General features: G+C 42.2%; 1 protein-coding gene across 5 annotated transcripts in view; it reads right to left on the minus strand.

Annotated features, from left to right (window-relative positions):
- Nucleotides 1-21,648, minus strand: part of arap2 (ArfGAP with RhoGAP domain, ankyrin repeat and PH domain 2) — a 125,916-nt gene that overhangs the window by 35,397 nt on the left and 68,871 nt on the right. For all 5 annotated transcript variants that reach the window (XR_008414182.1, XM_053859945.1, XM_053859941.1 and 2 more), the window contains exons 14-16: nucleotides 21,141-21,315; nucleotides 12,573-12,698; nucleotides 3,921-4,065 (exon numbers count right to left, since the gene is read on the minus strand). Coding sequence is in view for 4 of the 5 variants with exons in the window: in XM_053859945.1 (XP_053715920.1) it covers nucleotides 3,921-4,065; nucleotides 12,573-12,698; nucleotides 21,141-21,315 (446 nt within the window). In the remaining variant the exon portion in view is untranslated. The remainder of the gene's footprint in view (nucleotides 1-3,920; nucleotides 4,066-12,572; nucleotides 12,699-21,140; nucleotides 21,316-21,648) is intronic.

Genomic DNA, 21,648 nt, shown 5'->3' on the forward strand with positions numbered 1-21,648 from the left:
ATGATGCATGGGAGGCATCCCAGAGGGAGGATGCGAATGAAGAGTGAGAAAACGACAACACAGAAGAGTCAAAATGTTGACATTCAGGGAAGCCTGAGATGAAATACAGATGAAAAAAATCACACTGATACGTGGATAAGCGTGTGGCTTTAGTTTTTGCATTTCCAAGATATTTATATTTCTGAAATGAAAATAGCTTCGTTGCCCATCCATAGATTTATAATCACATCCGCCTTTTGAGATTATTTAATTGAACCATTGTTTGGGCACGAGAGACCAAATCCTGATGGTTTTCCCAGTCCAAGTCCAAACAGGGCCTGTGAATAGATTTCATTTCGTAGGGATGCACCGATACCACCGATACCGTTTATTTCGAAAGGGTAACATTATCAGTACATCCCTATCAGTTCGCGACCGCAGATATGAGGGGCAAAAGTGAATTTTTTCTACAGAGTTGCTGGACTCTCCTGTAGTGATAAGGTTAGGAGCTCAGTCAGGAGTGGCTCGAAACACAACTGCTGCTCTTCCATCCCGAGATAAAGCCAAAAAATAAATAAATAAATAAAGCTAGCTTGGTAACCTTTTTGGACTGGGTAAGGTCTTAAGGAGAAGTTGAACTGGAAGCAGACAAATGAAGCTGTTTAACTGGATGATTTTCCACCTAGTTTCTCCACCATGACTAAGATGCAGACTAAGGACCTGTTGGAGAGACTGAAGTATATCTCTGGGTTCGCCGAGACAAGTGATGGACGATGGATGGACAGACAAACGGATGGAGGGATGGATGGATATTGTTTGGGGATAATGTAAAGATTCCCACACAGCAACTTATTAGTGGCTTCATTGGGGAAGTCAAATACATCAAATGCCACAGAATTGTGATCCCACCAAAGCTACTGTTCCATTTTAGGGTACACTACAATGTCCAGAGATGCTTCTTCTGTGGAAACACAACAGTCCTTAACAGTACTGTAGGTAAGCCAGGCCAATGGCTCCACTTAAGAGTAGTGAAGAACAGAGTAGTAATATAGGAAGATAAGTGGCTCAATCTTTCACGTCACATGATCAGTTCATGTTTCTCTTCTCTAAGAGTTTTTTTTAATAGCTTCACTTGAAAGACTGTCAGTGGAGAAACTACCGACTCGAGCACATGCATTTTAACGTCTCGAAAGAATGGCTCGCAGTCCCAGATTAGTCGATGCCCCAGGTCTCAAACAAAGGAAATGAGGATGTCCATGTTGGAATCCGTACCAATTTTACTGATGTTATTGTGATCTACAGATGAATTCGGCGTCCAAATAAATACCCTTCACCTTCACCTTCTTCTGCCGCTTATCCGGGATCAGGTCGTGGCAGCATTTGGAGCAAGGAAGCTCAAACTTCCCGATCCGCACAAACCTCCTCCAGCTCTTCCCGGGGGATCCCGAGGCGTTCCCAGGCCAGACCGGAGACATAATCTCTCCAGCGAGTCCTGGGTCTTCCCCGGGGTCTCCTCCCGGTAGGACATGCCCGGAACACCTCCCCAGGGAGGCGTCCAGGGGGCATCCAGATCAGATGCCCGAGCCACCTCAACTGGTTCCTCTCGATGTGGAGGAGCAGCGGCTCCACAAATAAATATAATAAAATACATAAATACCCACAACGGACTTATTGATATACATTAAATAGACTAAAAGTGCACATTTAAAGAAGCATATAATAGGAGCATCTAAAAGCAAAAGGAAAAATGGAGAGCCATTCTAAAATGCTTATAAAAGCAAGGCAGAACAAAAATCATACCGGTCAAGATTCACTTGAAATGAGTCAAAGAGCTCGGGAAGAGTTATCAGCGGACAACATGGCACTTCTTTTGCATTCAATTCTCTGAAGTAATATTCTTGTAATATTTAACTTCACGCACGTGTCAAGACCGACGTTTAATCGCGGTGGAATTACCCAAATGTAGTGGTTAATGACAATGACTCCACCAGGGTCCCGTGTCACAACGATGGGCTGCTGGCGGGAGCTTGGCATCTGCATACGTTAATATTCATGACCGGCGCAGTCAAGAGGTGAGGAGTCTCTCAGCACACCGGCGTGCTGTGAAGGCTGAACCGGTTGGAGGAAGTGGGGAAGAGTTTGGTGAAGTGGAGCGTTCGGTCATTAAGGTGGCAGAGTTTTAGCAAAACAGAAATAATAGTCTTTGCTGCTGTGACGCCAGCGTGCACGACAGGGAGTTTGGCTAAAAATAAGAGGCAAAAATTAGCATTGTCAGGAAATATGTGGGGGACTGATTCAAGGTAAAAGTTTCCACACGCTGTTCCTTGTACTGTTTGTTCTACTTTCAGGAGAGAAATACGAAGTTGTATAAAAGCCAAAAAGAAAGCAGGAAGGGAGTGCAAGGGCATAAACAGAAGTTGAAAAGTTAAAGCAACAATGTATGCATATACTGCTCAATTCTTGAAAATAACGCCACAAAACTATAGCTTTTTTTACTGAGTATAATTTCATTGTTATAATAAACATTGGTTTCTATTTTATAGACAGGATAAATGATTTCAAAGGCAACGACCGAATGAATACTTGAATGTCCTTAAATCTACATTTAAAAACATAAGGACATCCGAAAAATGTTGAACCCCTTTATTTGTTTGTTGGTTTTCTTTCAACAGTCCTCGACTTGGGTCGCACTGACTATGATTGATTGGAAGACAAACATCTGTCCGGTGTCAGCGTTTTGTCAATTTGGCGTGGTTGCTGTCATTTTGGAATAAATGGAGGGCGAGAAGAACCAGCAGATGTGCTGCTGTTGCTTCTGTCACGTTTGTCACCATCGCTGACCCATTCGCTCATATCGAGAGGAAGACAATCCCATTTTCTCTTTTATGTGCATGTGTGCGTGCCTGTGGGTGTGTGTGTGTGTGCGTGCGGGAGTGCATGCAGGGGTGACTAAGTGAGACTATTATGATGCGCGGCTGCTTAAATTGGAGTGTAGTTAGCATAAAAAGGATCAAGCTGTTGTTGAATGCCATTCTGACTAAGTGAACACATTCAAACCCACGTGAATAGACAATGAAGTCCTTCCATTTAAAAACATGAAATTCTCTTCTCCTAGTTTCGGTTAAAGGGGCCCAATCCAGCTCATTTCATGGGCTTTAAAAATGATTGAATCCCAGTGGGACACTTCAGTCACTTGCCTATAATAAAGTACTACATAAATCTGTTATTATGTACGGGGCAAATCTGCCCTCTTCACTTTACACAGTATACAATATCCGATACCAAACTCCGAGCATGACTGAGAAAAACAACTGGCTTGTCTGGATAGCTTAGCTGTAGATGCTCTTTTAATATTTAATCCTCCACTTTCTGTGTTCAAATCGCATCTATTAGAGCTTTAGGAGTGCGCAGGGAGGAACGCACTCGACGCAGAATCCAATGAAACACAATGATTGCTGCTCGCAGGATACAAGAAAGTAAGAGAAGCAATCGGAGAACATATCCCTAAGAACAGATTGGGTTTACCTGGAAACAGAAAGAAGGAAATGAAAATTCCAATTATTTTATTTTGACATTAGCTGACTGTCAAATACCAGGAGATGAGATCCTTCTAGTCATGTTTGTATTTTCGTCCTGACTGGTAAAATAATCGACTTGTAGTGGATCAATGTTGTGATAAAAATAAAGGATGAATACATAAACAATGTCACCTACAATTGTGCCGATGTGAGCGTCTGAAGCACACTGAGCAGTGCGGTAAAAAGGGATGTAAACTAGGTATTTAAAAAGGGTGTGGATTTGCTGCCGCCGCATAAGCTCCTAATGAGTCTATGATAATGTGGACAGACGGAATGAATGTCCAATAACATTGGTAGATTGTGCATTAACAAGGCGACAAGCATGCGCTGTGTGTGGTAGCACATCATAACTGGTGGTCTTACCCCACTGCAGTCATGGTCTCTGTGTTGCTGATGGCCATGCTGACCACTTCAGTGACGTCTAGTCGGCCCACAGGTGAAGGACTCCTCTCGCTTTCGTAGTAACTCAAGAAGCCCCCCTCCAGGGTGCACCACCGTCGCATCAAGTCTGCAGGAAAGACAGCAGTTTTTCAAGTCAATACGTACTGTGTGAGTGAGCACATATGGATTGTTTACTCTGCCTCCACGTCCAGACATTAGTTCTTGAATCAAAAACAAACTTGTCATGTCGTGTTTGAACGTCTTTCTGATTAAACCGTTTCTCATGAGTCAAGAACAATAGTTTCTTTCATTTAAATCTGTTTTTCTGTATTAGTCACGCATCATCTCCACAGCTAATATTGTCAATGAGAGAGCAGCAGTAGAGGATTTTGCTGCAATATGAGACAATATGAGTCTGGGAACCAGGAGTCCACCACAATCCCAAGCAGGAGTTCGGCATTTTGATAAAATTGACTGTTGTTACGCAAGTGTGAGGAGAAATTGATTAGACGCAGCAGCTTCAGTGATTAGTTTGTGAATAATTAGTGTCCCTCAAACCGTGTTAAACACAGCTAATGACTCACAACAAGCACTGCTGAGAAAGCCTTTTGAAGTGTGCCGACAGAGTTAGGGGACCTTTTGTATGGACCTTTACTTAATGGACATGACAGCGTGGAAGCTGGCGTCGGGCGCAAAGTTCAATAAAATGAGGGCGTAGTCGTTTTTGGTCGGAATAGATCCATCCACAAACACTGAACATGATCTGAGTGAAATTGCAGGAAGCATCAGTCTCTTTTATTTACACAACCAAGTTTACAAAAATAAATAAATAAATAAAGTCCTATTTTCTTTTTATTTTCAAAGCCATCGTGCCGTCTGCTTTTTTATGCCCAAACACGCAAACTGCTTCTTCCGACACCCTCTCCACTGCGCCACCCGACGCTTGCAAACTTTCCACTGTTTCATCTCATGAATATGCTAATTGTACATCCTTCTGCCACCGGCGTGTGATGTTTCTGAAGAAACAGATATAGTTCCAATAAAAAAAAAAAGGAAGTGTCTACAACTGGCTGTTTAAAGGAATGCGGATGTGATAAGAATAAGAAAAGTCAATGTCAGTTTCTCTTTCCACATTGTGTACTTCTCCGCCTCGACTTCCTTTTTCATGGCAAAATAAATTATTTGGACATGACAAACAGTTTTTAAAAGACGACAAAGTGACTACAATCGCGCTGCGCAGTGTGGCATTTAAAAAACTTGTGACCCCACTCCTCTTCAAGGAAAAATAATTCCAGCAGACTGACAATAAGATCCAAATCAGCCACGCATGGGCAGCTTTCTGTTTATGTGGGGGACAGAAAGTGTGTGGGAGAGATATTTGAGTAGTAAGTAGTTGTCAATCCAGTCAATATGACAGGACACACTGTTGTCTTGGTGACAGGAAAAGATCATACTGCACTTTACTGCAGCAACAATGTCTATCTGGATTGCTGCAGTTCTCTTGAAAATGCCACGTCCATCATTCCGCAGCTGAAGGCTGTCTAAAACCTTGTCGTAAATTCACTATCCCCTTCTCTAGTTGCCACACTAATAGAGTAATAGCTGAAGAGTTTGATGTTACGCGATCATAAGAGGGAGAGCAGGCTTCCGAAACATGGCTAATCGCCATCATAAGATGACAAAATGATCTTGGAGAAGTCTGGGCTCTTTACAAACCATAGCCCGCGTCATGTTCTTACAAATTTCAATGCTTAGATGATACAGGCTTAATGTCAAAAGAAGTGGTGGATCTGAACCCTGCTGTGATGTGCAAGGATCCGTGAAGCAGAATTAGTCGTTGTTACATCACTTGTGATCTGTAGAGAGAGACAAAGGGGCTGCAGCTAGACTGACTTTCTTGGGCTTTTACTATCAGTGTATACACTGTGGGTAACACTGAGGAGGCCAACTCACAGATGCAACATGTTAAAGAAGTCTCCTCGGCAGAGTCAAACTGGCTGACTTAGATGTCTACAGGAGAGTTGAGACACTCTCAGGAAGCCGGGACTGGAACTGTGTACCAAACAATATTCTTCTATCATCTACACCTCCAAGTTGGTGACCATAGGAGAGAATGACTAGAAAGCGGCAGGATGCTTTGTCCAGTGGCAATAGGCCAGTAGCCGGAGACATGAAGGACAACAAGGGACTGTTGCGCTGTTCTCTTGTTCATTTTTAAGCCCATTCAGTTTTGCAAGAATGAATAAAGCATTGGGGGCAGAAAATACTTATAGACCTCTTTGGAAGTTGGAAAACTGCTTTTGTGAAATAATGAGAGGAATTTTTGAGAAGGAATGATGCGAAAATATGAACTGCTGTTTGCCCTTCTCATTATTATCATCATCAAATCCATTCCTGACCTGTTTCCACAAATTTATAAAAACAGTCTTCTCAGCTCCAGTGAGATCTACTTCATCTGTCATTCCTATTTGCAAGATCTTCATGTGAGTTGGCTTCTTTTGTAATTACTATGCACCAACATTGACATGACTAAAGAGTTAAATCATGATAAGTAGCTAACAAGAAGGTGTGTGGCATACTGAGTAAAAAAAAAAAAATCTATTCAAATTACCAAAATATCCCCAACATGCTCTGACAGCTGACAGGCTTTTTTTTCAAGCCATGGGTTTGCATCTAATTGATAGGAAACAGCAGAACAGCAAAGCAGCCACAGCAGAAAAGTGAACATTTTCAAGTAACAGGCTTATTCCTTTCCCCGTCCAATAAAAGAAACGGAAAAGAACCATTTGATGGGTCACATTTTTTAGCACTTGAGTAAAAAAGGATTTTATTATTTACTAAAACCAAAATTTGTTTGTTTTTGTCAAGGAAATTAACTGGCAATATATTTAAATGGTAATCACAAAAAGCTGTACATTGTTGTAAATTCAATCACAACAGCATTGACAGTTGAGAAAATTGACATTTTGCAGAATAGACAAAAAATAATAGTCTTTAGTGACTACTTTGGAGGAACTATATATAAGAAACAATACAACATATAAGATGCGAGCAGGGTTGCTATGACAAAAAGCAGCTCAGGGCCACCACTAGTCTTTGAAAGTAATGGTTGAATGTGGACGTATGGTAAAAACCAAAATGTGAGAAGCCTTCTTTCTTAAAGGGATCTCTTTAAGACGGTGTGTGATGGGAGAATTTATTCCTATCTGGCAATGCAAGATAAACAACACACTCAAACACGTGGCATGTGACATTAGGACACTGCCCTATTCATCGGAATTGGTAGCACGAGTTCCCTCCAAGCGCGATGATTTCCTTCGCATCCTTTTATGAAGCACCGCAAAAACAGGTTTTTCCCCCGGAAAATACGTCTGAAAAACCCTGGTTGTGTTTGTGGTTGAGCATTGACTTAGTGGGTGGGATAGCCCCAGTCTCCGTGGTGATACAATAGCTGCAACAATGGCGCCTGATTCACAATCAAGCAGCTGCGACCGCAGCCAGCTGTTCCCCACACACAGCAATGGCCCTGTGGCCCAGCCGTCCTCCACGGGAGGCTGCAACCAGCCACCGAAGACACGCGGGCGGAAGCCAACTGAATCACATGCCTTCAACGACTAAAATGGGGCAATTAGTAAAGCAACACAACTCCTGGAACAGCAGCGAGAAAAGATCGCTCAATTTCTATTGTGGGAACATGCCCCGCCCTACGTCTCCAAATTAGCAGGTTTCTTTTCCACACCTCATCTCACTATAGCAATGTGTGAAATTTGAGGAGAGAGGCCCGATTTGGATGTGTGGTTCTCCATGGTTATGTGGCTTTATTGGAACCAGGCCAGCTGGAGCTAGGCGAAGAGAACTGGTACGTAACCAGCTGTGCATGGCCTCACAAACAACAAACAAGTCAGATCCACTCTTCATCTCTTAGCATCAATCCAAATGTTGGCAGAGTATCATCAGGCACATCAACATGTGTTGATACAAACAAATCTACACATCTATACACAAGCTAATGTTTGGGAATTTTCAACATTGCATTAGTTAAATACACATTTTTGGTCCAGTGGAATATCTCTTTGTCATGGGCCCAGATACAATGTCAGATACCAACAAGGACAAGATGCACTTGACAAGCAATTGACCTTTCATGTCTGAGCCCTGTCGAATCATAAAACAGTGAACCTGGTAAAGCAGAAGAAAGTTGCCACAACATCTCATCTCAGTCTGTCATCTGTCAAAGCTGGCCCAAGTAGTCATGAACCAGAACGGCTGCTGTGTCACCCACCCAACAACAGATGAGCTGTTTTTGGGAAGTAGCTCAGAATAATGTGCCAAGCAACTTTTCACACCGTATATTCATCTGAGAAGTTTGAGAACTCTTTCCTGAGTCCTGCCTGAACTACAGACACTAAATTCAATCTAAATCCCAAAACAGCAGACTCGTGTCCTCTTCACTCCATCACCCCTCCCACAGTCCAATATTTCAACTCTTCGCTGCCAATCCTAACAGCCGACTGAAATATGTAGAATGAAGACATCTGCTGGGCAGCTTGTCAGGGGGGTCTGGAAATGGAAGTTCAGGAGCTGAAGGGATATGAACAATCTGTGCCTGAAATACCCCACGCTTCATTCCACCCAGACATGGCTGAGATGGTATAGATGGCCGACTAGTCAGAGGGCATGTATTTCATCGCAGATAAAAATGACATTCACATTGCTAAATGAAAACATGTCATTAACTGAAATAGTATCTAATGGAGGCATGCGCATTATAAAAAAAAGACCACGAATAATTCTCCATATATATATTTTTTTTCAGAGTTGAGGTTATAGGCATAATCAGACTGGGAAAGCGTTCTGCTAAACTCCATTTGGAGGAGTAATGACAGCGACAGGAGATGAGGAATAGAGGGAAATGTGTTTGTTATAAATAGTCAAACTTGATTATTTACTGGTCACTGCTGTCTTCATGCCGAGACAGGGCGAGGGCTGGCTGGAGAGGGCAAAAATTGCTGAAAATATTAGAGCTGATAGAAAGAGAAGGAACCCACTGTGAATCCCAGTTGATTTGATTCAGCTGTGTAACCTCAGATAACCGACCAGGCGGACACATTTCTAACGCAGTGATGAACGGATCCGTCTAGGCCCAGATGCAGGACTGAAAAAAAAAAAAAAACCCATGCTGGTAAAGGCATCCTTTTGATGACTTGGAAGCTGCCATTCATTTTAGCAGACGTAGCCTGCCCTGCTGCCAGGAAGGATTCAAACCACTTCACATTTCCACAAACCATGTGATGCTGTTATTCTAAATTGGAGTCAATCCATTTTTCTTTTTTAAAAAAAATCCACACCAAAAAGCCAATAATGGTAGGATTCAAAGAAATAAATGAGACGCATAACATATAACAGATGTATAGCTGGTCATGCTGTGGAGACAGCAGCAGGAACTGTGAGACTACTCACAGTAGTCACGCAGCGATGTACGGAGCCTACTGTTCAAGAGCACTCTTGATCCCAGACTGGGTTCCCAGAACAATTCTCAGGGGAACAATGACCCAAAGACACAGTCAAGGTATCAAAGGAGTGGATTCAGGACAACGAAGTCTGTGGGTCCCCGAGAGGCCTGAAACCAACTGAGCATCCCTGGAGAGATCTGACAGTGGTTGCGCATCAACGCTCCCTCACTTGAGAGCAAAATCAGGTGAATGTCATTGTGGAGTGTTTGTCTTTAAAACGGCTAACTCTTGTGCTACTTGTGTAACATCATGAGGTTGATAGGTTGATTTTTTTCTTCTGCCCTTCACAGTTGCTGTAAAACATATATAGGGCTAGGCTTGCCACCATGAGGCTTGACAGTGTATGAGTCAGAATTGTGTGAAGTTAACATAGTGAGCCAGTCACGCTGCTCAGTGGATTTAATGATATTAGTAGTTATTGAAACTGATTCAGTTTTAATTTACTGAGCCATGTATCTACCAGAAATCTTCAATAAGAATAGTACAAATGATAGATTCAAACTTAGTATAGTAATAACTGGTAGGAATGGCAGTGTCACCTGGATTATAAACCACAACCTTGTTTTCAAATAGGAGCGTTGATCGATCATGAGGAGGAAACAGCAAAAGCCGAGCCGTGCCACTGCTGAACGATAATGCCACACACTATATAAGTGAATATGTAACAGAAAACAGAGGAGGTTTTGATTTCACAGTTGAAATATTCCCCATTTCTGGAGTGAGCCAGAACAATCCTTTCAATGAGCCAATAATCCCAGCGCTGAGGCAGAGATGTCTCACAGACACAGAAGTGCAGCCAACTTCTCGGATCAGTTTAGAAAGAAAGAATTGCTGTTGGAGGTCAGCATGTTAAAATGATATTAACTTTATATACCTTTTTCACACAAAGCTGAGCAATTGACGTCCGACCGATCGCCATAGTAGGGAACGCGACCTTAAAACAAAGTGGCAGAGGTGAAAAGAACTATTTTCAGTAGTAGTTAAATTGAATTAGAAATTACTATTGAAATAGTTATTGCCGTGCGCTACAGGGATGATATTCTAAAAGCACCCAAAATCAGCAGGATATGGCCCCTTAAGAGGTAAAATGATTTATTCTATTTCTAAATGAGTATGCAAAAGAAGATGAGTGCATCCCAGACATGCTTCCCTGGATGGACTCTTCAGGGGAAAATCTCACACCAACCCTACAAAACTTTTTTGTCCATTCAAGCGGTTTGAGGTGCGGTGTAGGCATCCACCAACTTCATCAAAGAGCCAATGCTGGTCAACATGGCGGACACACGTTTGGGGTGGAAGACAGTAAAAGGAGCTAATTTTATTTATGAAAGGGTCATGAATTCATCCTTTTATTATGCCACAATCCGATGAATAATCAGCACACACAGGCATTGAAATGTGTCCTCAATGTCAACTTTGACCAAGCCTTTTATCCCATTCATGCTGGAAATGCCTGAATCTCTCAGCTCAAAAGTCAATGGAGTTGACATCAGACAGGGAAGAAAAAAGTCATAATAAAGACTCAATGGAAGAGTGCTTTTATTGAGCCCTGAGCATAGCCTATGAATTATTAAGAACTGGGGTGTATCTATAGACCATCAAACCATTAGGCTGCAAGCGAAAGGCATCCTGGAGTACATTCAAAAATACCTCATGCTTCCACACTCATGAGTCCTCACAGCGCTTTGTAGTGATTGAAGAAGTTGGGAAAGCATGGAGTTTAAAGCCCAACCCCCCAATGAATATTTCAACACCAGCAGCGGAAGTTAAAGTGCCATTAAAGCACAAAAGCAAAACTTGCACGCCTCTCTCTATTATAGATGAACTAGCAAGGTGTTTTATCAGACAAAATATTAGGAGCACTTTAAGCCGAGCAGGTCAAACTGGTTCACGTCTAAATAACAGGAAATAAAAACATAAATAAATAACCTTTGTCAATTAAAAATGCATGGACAGAAATCAGTTCCCTTTTTTTCACTACAAAATGGCTGTATGTCATTAAAGGAAAAACACATTTAAGGGAAGCTTGACTGAAGATATTGGAGCGTTCTGCTTGAATAGTAAAATGTGTCCCACTGGACCTAGTAGAAAATAACTTGTGTCAGGACACTGCATTTTTTTAATTGGAAGGTGGTGTTGGTGCGACCTGCTTTGTGTGTGTCTTGTAATTAGTTGAGAAATATGGTTTCAAGATGATTGCAGTTCATTCCAACTTCATATCTCATGCTTTTCTAATTTTTCTTCCAAAACTTTTCTCTGTAAAAAGGCCATAATTTAAGCATATACCTTATATCGATAACAAATACTATCACCAATCAAGCACTTTGACAACTGTATTAAATATCTATAAACTAGAAAAGCATTTTTTTTTCACTTTTAATGTTGCACACATGAGTAACCTAAAAAGTTTGACTCTTTTCAAGCACACCCTGAATGATTTGGTTTCCCTCATTCTTTTCAACAACAATAAATGGGGGGATAACAATGTGCGCGACATAGTACAGGACGCCTCACTGAAATCACAGCTAGTTTTCTGAAACCAGCAGTCACGAGCTGTTGCCTACCCAGACTCCCTCCATTTCCCCCCTATCTTTCACCTTCCCAATAACCCCCTTCCCCAGAGGCACATTCTGAGTTTGGCTCCTTCTCCTAATTACCCATGAGCCCCAGCAACGCTCCAGCTGTTTGGAGGAGTGGGACTGTTCTAGATCAGGAGGTGCAGCAGCATGGCTCAGGAGTCTAGTTGTTAAATTGGAGTAAAACTTTCATACTCTCTTGGAAGAAACAAGAGAGAATTGTACCACTTGCAAGGGTAAGTTGTAATTGCATCTGAGTCATACAGACCGAGTTTGGGTTCCTCTAAAGTCACCTGAGCACTGCTGGCTGGAAACAGTTCCCCAGTGACAGGAAGCCTCGGAGGAGACGTACGTATTTGAACGACACATCAATTGATCGTTTCTACTGGACTGTTTGGTGAAAGGATTACACGATTGGCAGTTTGACAACAGACACACTGACACAGATTGATCGACTAGTGCTTAACTGAAACAGACCTCTGACAAGCACCCACTTTAAAATTGTTCACAAATGGATTGATGTGACGTGTTGCGTGCAGACTCACCGTCCCTTAAGCGCCGGTCCAGCAGAGCTCTAGCTTGGCCAGCAGCGATGTAGAGGAAGCCATCCATGTAGAGGGACGACTCTGACAGGGAAGCGCTCTCTGACCACTGATCCAGTGGGGGGAAATCTGTAGCCAAGGAATGAAACATTGTGATTGACAGGTCAGTTCACCTCTGGGATGAACGATTTCTGAAGCAAGTGTGTGAATTATAATCTCGTGGTGATTTTATTGCTGGTCATTTTGAAGTCAAAATGATGGCTAGAACTCTATCCCTCAAATGGGTGCCATTTCCCACCTAAAGCCCCATCCATACTAGTTCCTATATTCTACTTTGATACTTGCATTCCTAGCACTCTAGCCACTCTTTCTTCTATTTCTGTTTTTTGTTCAATCCACAGAGGTCCTGCTCAAAAACACCTCACTGCACTGATAGTTACTCAAGAGAGAGATGGTATAAAGATACAGTTCTTGTCAACAAACTACAGTGAAGGATTTGGTGGATGCAAATAATGCAGTAGTCTGATGCTGCATCAATTTCTGCATCTTCCTTCCCTGACACACACAGTTCCCCCAGGCCTGTAAAGCTGGACCATGTTAAGATGGGGGGTCTGTGGGGGCATCAGTGGTAAAAAGTGTGGCCTGTGCTGAATGGCCTGTTCCCCAGTGAAAGGGAAGTGACATGACAGAGTGCTCAATTAGCCATTTGGTCGCCCACGGCAATGGTCACCAAGCGGTAGCCCGCAAGCAGGAGGAAATCAGAGGTACACACTTGCGCACGTATGCTGCCACAAACACATCACGGAGAGGTAGCTGGCAACATGATGCTGTACTACACACTGGCCAGGATGTGATGTTGGTAGGCACTTCAAAGAGGATTGCTGTTAAGGACTTTCAGTCACATACGAACTGAAACTAGACATTTAGGAATTGACACCAACAGGTGGCCACTTTTAGTTGGAGGCTGGGAGGTGGACTTTGCGTACACATATTTACTCCCAAGGCATCAAATATAAACTATTTGCAAGCGGATGTTTCTCTGCCAGAATGACAGCAAAGCCTTCCGCATTCCAGTGTCGACGGAAAAGGCTTTCCATTGAGGCACATGTTCCACTTTCTGCAGCATATCCTGACGTCCTTGGGTTGTTAAAAACAAAGACAGTGGCTGTGGTTAGGATTAAGCCATGAGGTGGCACTCCTTTCACACACATCACTGATGTGTCACTTAGTATGTATAGCCCCACAAATGAAGCTTTAGCAAGGCAGAGAGTGAAAAAGATGCTGCATAAAGCAAGTGACATATACATTGATGTAGTGAGGAGTGCCCCGAAGCAACAGAGGGACTTCTGTGACTCCAAAACTGTCTTTTGAGGAAGGTCACAATTGAGGTGTTTTAATGTTGCAGAGCAATGTGTGGTTGGTGTGCAACATTACTTTAACAAAAGTTTCAATATCAAACAATTCAGGACATGTTTTTTGTGCCTCAGCCATTGAAAAGGACAAAATGAAGGTAATTTAACCGCCACATGGTTTTTGGGAGTAAAACGAGTGTGTACTTTTAGCACCGCTTTTTGTGTTGCACAGCATGTTCCGAACAGCAATTGGCTGACAAAACACCGGTCATGTGCATTAGCAGATGTGTAATTGTGCTAAAATAACAGGGGTTTTTTATGCTGTAAAAAGAATAGCATTCAATGAACTCAGTAGCTGCAAATTAACTTCAAACATTCGGTGCACAGTTCTCCACTCTCCATACAACTTACTGTCAACATCCCATGGACACACTCCGCCAGAGTCCAACGTAAACAGCATACTATACTATAATGAAGACATTGTGTGCAGAATTCAAATTTTTAATTCTTGGTGAAATACTGAATAACATCAAATATCCAATGTTTTCATTTATTTATTTTTTACTATTTAAAAAAAAAAGTGTTACATATCGTCAACACATTTGCATACATGTTTAGATCATTGAACATTTTTTTTTCCAAGTTTCAGATGTGGCTTTTCAAATATTGAGAATAATAATAATACAAAAATGAAAATAGTAAAAACAGAATTTTCCATTTTATAACAGGCTGATAACATCAACTAAAGGCTCTGGGTAGTCTGGTTGAACACTCACAGCACACACTGCAAACACACACTGCAAACTGAAATTCTATTCACACTCTATAACAGAACCGAACAGTCGAACTGCAGACTTTGGATCACATTTTGTACTGAAGTGTCGCCATGATGACAGGCGGAACCAGCGCTTACTAATTGGCACCATGGACAACAAAGAAGATGGTACATGGGTTGTAAAGTCAAAATCATTTTGTCTCGTGTTGAACTGCTCCTGTTCGGTCCCCAGCTGACCGGGCCGGGACCCTTCTTCAGAGAAGGGTGGAGTAGGTTGGTGGGTGGGTCGCCAGAAATTCTCGGTCTCGCAGAGTTTGTTTAATGTCTGTGCATTTTTGTATTTAACAAACACATTCCATTACATTGTTGTGTCGATTTAAGGGGAAAATCATCGTTCATGGTGCGATGCACGGTATTTTATCATGTCACACACCACTATTGGGCTTGGGCTTCATCACAACTGAAGCAGAATGTTGCCTTTTTCCCCATTCGACCGAATGTTATGAGCAATATTAGTAAAATTAGTATACTAATGGTTCATATATGTTCTCTAATCTATCTCTTCTACTGAGTAAATTATAATTTAAAGGCAATCAAATTCCTAAGAGCACTTTTACTTTCTTGGCACATGATTCAAAGTTTCAATTTTCTACAGAGCGCCCAAAAAAGGTTTTCAGCATGTGCTTTCAAGTTGTCAATGAAATATAGCAGACTTCTTTTTCACCTGTAAAAACCTTATCCATGTTGAAAACCGCCTGCTATGCAGTCAGTGCCGGTGTTTTAGCACAGTTGTGTGACAGTGTTTTTTCTTTTCTTTTCTTTCACACTTTCTCTCAAGTCAAGACAAACCCAGCCTGGACCCTGGAGTATGGTTATTTTAGGCCAATTTCCAGACCACTCCAGTAGCCTACCAAAGTTGTGAAGAATGTGTCATCCATTCAAATTTGAGATTTGATGCCTTTGAGAAAAAAAAAAAAAAAAAAAAAAAAAAAAGGTCAGTCCGGCTTTCAATCTGGTCACAGTATGGACAGAAAGGGGAATGTTATTTTAATTATTTTAGACTTGGGTGTGGCCTTCACCACTGACAACATAAGTAAGAATGTTTAAACTCTTGGGTTGGTGTCAGGAACAAAGCACTGGCTTTCTTTCCATTTTACCTTTTAAACAATACCTCTACAGTCACCATGGGAGAGAGTTAGGCCCAATCCCATTTCTCACCCTTAACACTAGCACTTCATGGTGTCAGACAAGACAAGGTAAGTGTCACTGGCTGCCGTGGTGTGTTTTGTCTACTGTATATCGCGTGCTGGAGACATCTTGAAAATGCCAGCTCCATTGGCGCTTGTAATCGTACTTCTTTGTTGAAGCAACAGAGAACAAATGGGCAGAGCCGAAGCAGGCTTCTGGGAATCTATCCGTGCTTCATCTTCTCACTTCGTTTCAAGTCAGCTCCGGAGGCCCCTCGGTTTGAAGGGATCATTTCAAGTGATGAACGGCGAGTCCCCTCAGTCTTAGAAGTGTCGAGGCACACTACACTTACATATGAACACTCAAAACAGAGTGTTAAGGCCAAACACGATTGTTAGAGAGAATTGGGACAGGCCCTTATTCTCTTTTAAAGAACCTTCCCTGTGGTGTACCGCAAGGTTCAGTTTTAGTACCAATGTGATTTTCAACTTTCATGCTTCGCTTCTGGCACATTTTATTCTGTCATAAATTGTTCAAATTTCGAGACAAAGATGCCTCCCATTCCAAGGCACATTGCTCCAGCTTAACAAAACCTCAATCTGAAATCATTCATCATCATTCATCTAAACTCAGGAACTAAAAATGTTTTTAAAAAACTTGTGTTCAATCAATGAGACAACGAAAACACCAGCCAATACCAATTTTATCCCTCATCAACAATAGCAACTCGCTATATAACTTCTGGATGGGAATTTTATTTTCGTCCACTTACATTGTCGTCACACTACATTCCATTTTACTCCACTGCTTTCATTATTACTTCGCTGCATGTCTGCTCTTCCAGTATTTCCTGCACCAGTGTTGTGTGTCGTGTCACGCTTAATGGTTTGGTGTATGATTTGAATTTTGTTTTTATGCAACAAATTCTGAGACTCTTGCAATCTTCAAATCGCCTACTATTAATCCAATCCATTGTTTTCTTTTGTGGTGTAGTATGACATTGTTACTGCAATAAGGTGATTACATGGATGAATTTTGTTCTATAACTCCATCCTTTCATTTGTAACTGAAGAGTGAGAATCCATATTTTTTGTCTCAAACCGCCAACAGACGCGACAATTGAAAAAAAACCTGCAAATATTTTCAAGGTCTAGTTAGATCGTAATTGAGAGCAAATAATATTCATTACTCATAAAGTACCAACTTTAAACAAACCCAGTAATGGAGGCAGGTTCTCTCCTGTGCTCAACACCAGGGAACAAGTCATACATAAAAAATGATAGAGAGCCCTAAAGGAAGCAGCGCAGCGGTAGCATCTGATAATAAGGGATGGTGCCATCATTGAAGACGCCCACTGGGACTTAGGAAATACGAGGGAACAGTGGCCCCAAGTGTGGCCCCTCAGCTTTTTCTTAATAGAGTCCGGGATAAGGATATGCAAATCAACACGCTTCTGCCGTCCCACGGTGTTTTGGGTGGAGCAGGTGTGGGTTGGAGATCGAGGTCCATTGAGGCCTGCATACATGTAGCCACACAGAAAGGGAGCTAATGAAGTGGTTCTCATATCATGAAACAGTGAATGCAAATGAGCTGCGGTGACGAGATGACATTTTAGAGAGGCAGGAGAACTGCATTGTCTTATACAGGACCCAGGGGGTACCCCAGTGTTTATGTATACAGACTAGCTGAGTCACAGTGTGAAAAGGATGAGACGTTGAATTTATGTCCAACTTTCCACCAGTGAAAGTCCAAGCACTTATTATCGTGATGGTCGGCAGAATATGTTTTTTTTTTTTTTTTTTTTTTTTTTTTTTTTTTTTTTTGCTTTGCTGCTATTGGGCTTACATGTCAAAGGCCAAAACACTCTCAGCAGATTAGTCTTTTAGTAGAGGTAGGGTGTCCAAGATTGAAGATGCTTTGTTGGAATTCCTGGAAGCAAACACAATTGAGTTTCATAAAGTTATCATGAGCCAAAGTCCACTGACAGAAGTAAAAAAAAAAAAGAAATTCCTGAGGAATCAACTGTCTTTTACACTACCAATATAAATTATGTGCCAGATGATGCGTAAATTCCATGCAAACTTTGGTGACGTGTAGCTGCTCCAATGGCAGAGTAACCACACATCTTAAATCCTGGATGAGTCCTGAATGATACTACAAAAGAGAAAACCTGCCTCTTGTCCTTGTTTCTCTCTGAAAACAACAGCATCTATGTGCATCTTTGTTGACTAGGCTCAGTCAGTCAGAAATACACAATAGCTGGTCAAAGCCCACTGCCAAAACTTTGGTAAACCATGCCAAAATAACTGTGGCTAACGATGACCAGGAATTTAACCAAGGGCAGAAGTATCTTTAATCTCTGGCATGACTTTAAGCTTGGTGTTGTGTTCAAGGTTTGGATGTCCCCCTCGTTCATTCTGGCCTCTTTCTTTCCTTCGTCAGCAGGGACGGAGTCTTACGGGTATCCAATTGTTCCAAGTTTCTGCCAGACAGCACACTGGGCCCAAGGAATTAAAAAGTTCAATTTCTTTTCAATTGAAAAGTATTTTAACTCACAGGAGTCCCCCGCAAAAAAAGAGGAAAATTCCTGCAGCTTTGTGTGATACAACATTGTGTCACCCAATGCCAAAGACAGAATTCAGTGTTTTGTGAGTTGAGCCTTAATCCCTGTCCACACAGTTGGTTGTATCTGCACAAGTTGCGTTTCAGTTAGGCCTTTCGTCCACACAAATACAGTGTTACCAGTCAGTGGCTCAACAAATACTTGAAACTTGGTCTCCATCTTTGGAGACATTTGAGTTACAACTACTTGAAAATGATGACGACATAGCCACATATCCCAGCCTGAAGGTTAGTACTACCACAGTATCAACCGCAGACTAGAGGTTGGTGCTCAATCGGCAACAGTGGTGGAGTTCAGCAAAACTATTGACACAAACTCTTTATCATTTCTGATGATCATATTTTCAGTGACTGTATCACACGATTCCTCACATCAATGGTCACATTAATAAGATGTACAGTGGTACCTCGGTTTTCGAACATCTCGGACTTCGAACAAATTGGAATTTGAACAAAAATTAGCTTCGGATTTTGAACAAAAATCTAGAACTCGAACGTCCCCGCAAAAAGCCGGAAAAAACATAACGTGCGCGGACCGATCAGATGACCCATGACGTGCTTTGTTATTGTGTATAACACAGCCTCTGTATGCAGACGTGTTCCGTTAGCTACATTTACTGACTGTTTCTTCTTCATATTGAGGTGTAAAACCTCACAGGGGAGGTGCTCATAGGGGTCTCAGGAGGTGGGACACCTCTGAGGCTGGAGCGCACACTCCGGGGTTTGATGTCCTGTTGTGGGCTGGAGCTCAGACAGGGATGAGGCGAGTCTGGGACAGAGCGTTACTTGGTTTATGACTTTGTCACAGCCAAACTGCACAGAAGCGCACATTCAGAGCTGGACACGCACCGGGCACCTCTTCACTTCTGGAGAGACGTCACTCACTCGGCAACCCCTCCCACATGCAGCGGCCACACACATAGACGAACAGCGCACCTGCAGCAGACACTCTACATTCACTCCTACAAAAGCCTATTTTAAGGCTTGGAACGCATTATTTCATTTTCCAATAATTGTAATGGGAAAAAGCAATTCGTATTTCGAACAAATTGGTTCTGGAACGGCCGTCTGGAACGGATTGTAGTCGAGAACCGAGGTACCACTGTATATCATATTTAATTCTTTCCGATGACATGAACTTTATTTTTTTATATTAACACAAGAAATTGCCTGTTACTGTGGGTACTCCCTTGATGACATGAGTTTTTATTTATTTATTATTTTTTTCCATAAGTTGCTATGCCTAAGACCAATAACTGCCTGCCACACTTTTCACAGTTTGACTCCTAAAATAAATTAATTTCACCAGAGCCATTTATGGTCAGGTTTGTCAGGACACAGGGGACAACAAGAACATGCTGTCATCACAGTTGTCCATTTGCCCACTTCCAGACACATAATGAGCATGCTGAGAATTCTTCCGACACAATTCAGGACAGAAAAAAAATGAGTAAAATAAAAATAGGTATTTCGGTCCCAATGCACGTCTGTCCAAGTAATGGTTGTTACCGTGACGACCAGGTTACCCATGCTTATTAGGCGTCCCAGACAGGCTCTGCTCCGGCACGAGTGCACAGATGCAGCTCATACATTATGTAAAATTGCAGTCGCAAAGAAAGCTCTCCCCCGACCCACAGCGAACGGTCTCTTGCTTTTTTTAATTCAACATACTCTCATCATCAGCTTTGTGTGGAAGAGAGAAAAACATACAAAAAATAAAACAGTCAGCCAGACAATAGCTCTGTACCAACACAACCCTGCGGTGTAGTCGTCACAGGGCAACACAGCAGGGGCCATTGTGAGCAGCCTTATTAAAGTGGGTGAACACTTTATTTTCCCAGCTGATCTCAACTTCTAATGTAACACTGTCAAACTTCTCTAAAGTGATGGACACAGCTATAGAAATCATTCCAGCCTTTTGACTTGTCCAAAAGTGACAGGCTGTACGCCCATGCTTTTTAAGCTAGAAACCATTCATATTCAAAGGCAGAGCTGGGCTATAAAAAATAAATAAATAAATAAGTATTTCGCTGCTAGTGCAGAGACAACGCGCTAGTCAGATGAATAAAGGGAGAAATAACATTATCAATCGGTTGGAGGAAGATAAATTAAGGTTAAATATTTGTAGAAACTGTTGCAACTCCATTGATATCCAGCGCCTTAAAATGTGTCATTTGATTTTAATATATGTTACACTGTCAGTGTCAGTCTTGTCTCAAAACAAAGTGACGCTCCTGGTGCCCAGCCATAATCAAAGGCTACGCGTTCAGTAATAGAAAGTGATAGAGCAATAGATTAGTGATAGATAGATAACACGGGTAGCCAAAGTTTTCCGGGAGGTGTAGAAGAGGGATTAGACTGTGGACAAATTATGGCAACAATTTACAGGAATGAGTTGAAAAGAGGTTAAAACCAAAGCGCCACAAGCTGCTTTATGGTGCAGAGTGGAGTTAAGAACAGAGCGGCAAGGAAACAGATAACGCAAAGGACATCGTCGAGATGACCAAAAGGTGACGTGTTTAAAGATCCAGTAGATCTGAGTCTCACCAAAATTTGGACATGATTTGTGATTGTGACCGACAACATCCAGAAAGACATTGACACTCGGGAGAAGAATGTGTGCATCCTACCTACCACATAACTTATTTTGGTGCAGAAACTCCATTTGCAGCTTTTGTCCAGCACGCTGGGCCAAGAGGTACGGGGTGGAGCAGGTGGGATCCCCGGTGGCACACATAACATCTGCCCCGCTGAACACCAGCGCCATGGTCTGCAGAACATCGGCCGTGACCACAGCTGCACAAAGAGCCTGCAAAGACATTAACAAGGTATGTGAAGATACAAATGAGGATCTGCACAGAGCCGGGACCACCATAGGTCCACCGTGGCTCCCTGGAGGACCACTCTTCAATAATGCAGGTGCGAGATAAGGCTCTATTTGTCATTTTGACACGGCTGTAAATCAGATTCATAAGGCTGATAGAGTTCAGAGCAGCAAATCTTATTTATGCAAGTCTTCCCGTCCCTTCATGTCTGCTGTATAGCAAGAGTAATAAACAGCCGGGAAACTGAAGCTTGCTGCAATTCTGAGAAGCTTTCGGTGGGTAAATCAGTGAAGATTCTCGGAAAGTGACTGTGAAAA

Source organism: Synchiropus splendidus, chromosome 3 (genome assembly GCF_027744825.2).
Source record: "Synchiropus splendidus isolate RoL2022-P1 chromosome 3, RoL_Sspl_1.0, whole genome shotgun sequence".
NCBI classification, from domain to species: Eukaryota; Metazoa; Chordata; class Actinopteri; order Syngnathiformes; family Callionymidae; genus Synchiropus; species Synchiropus splendidus.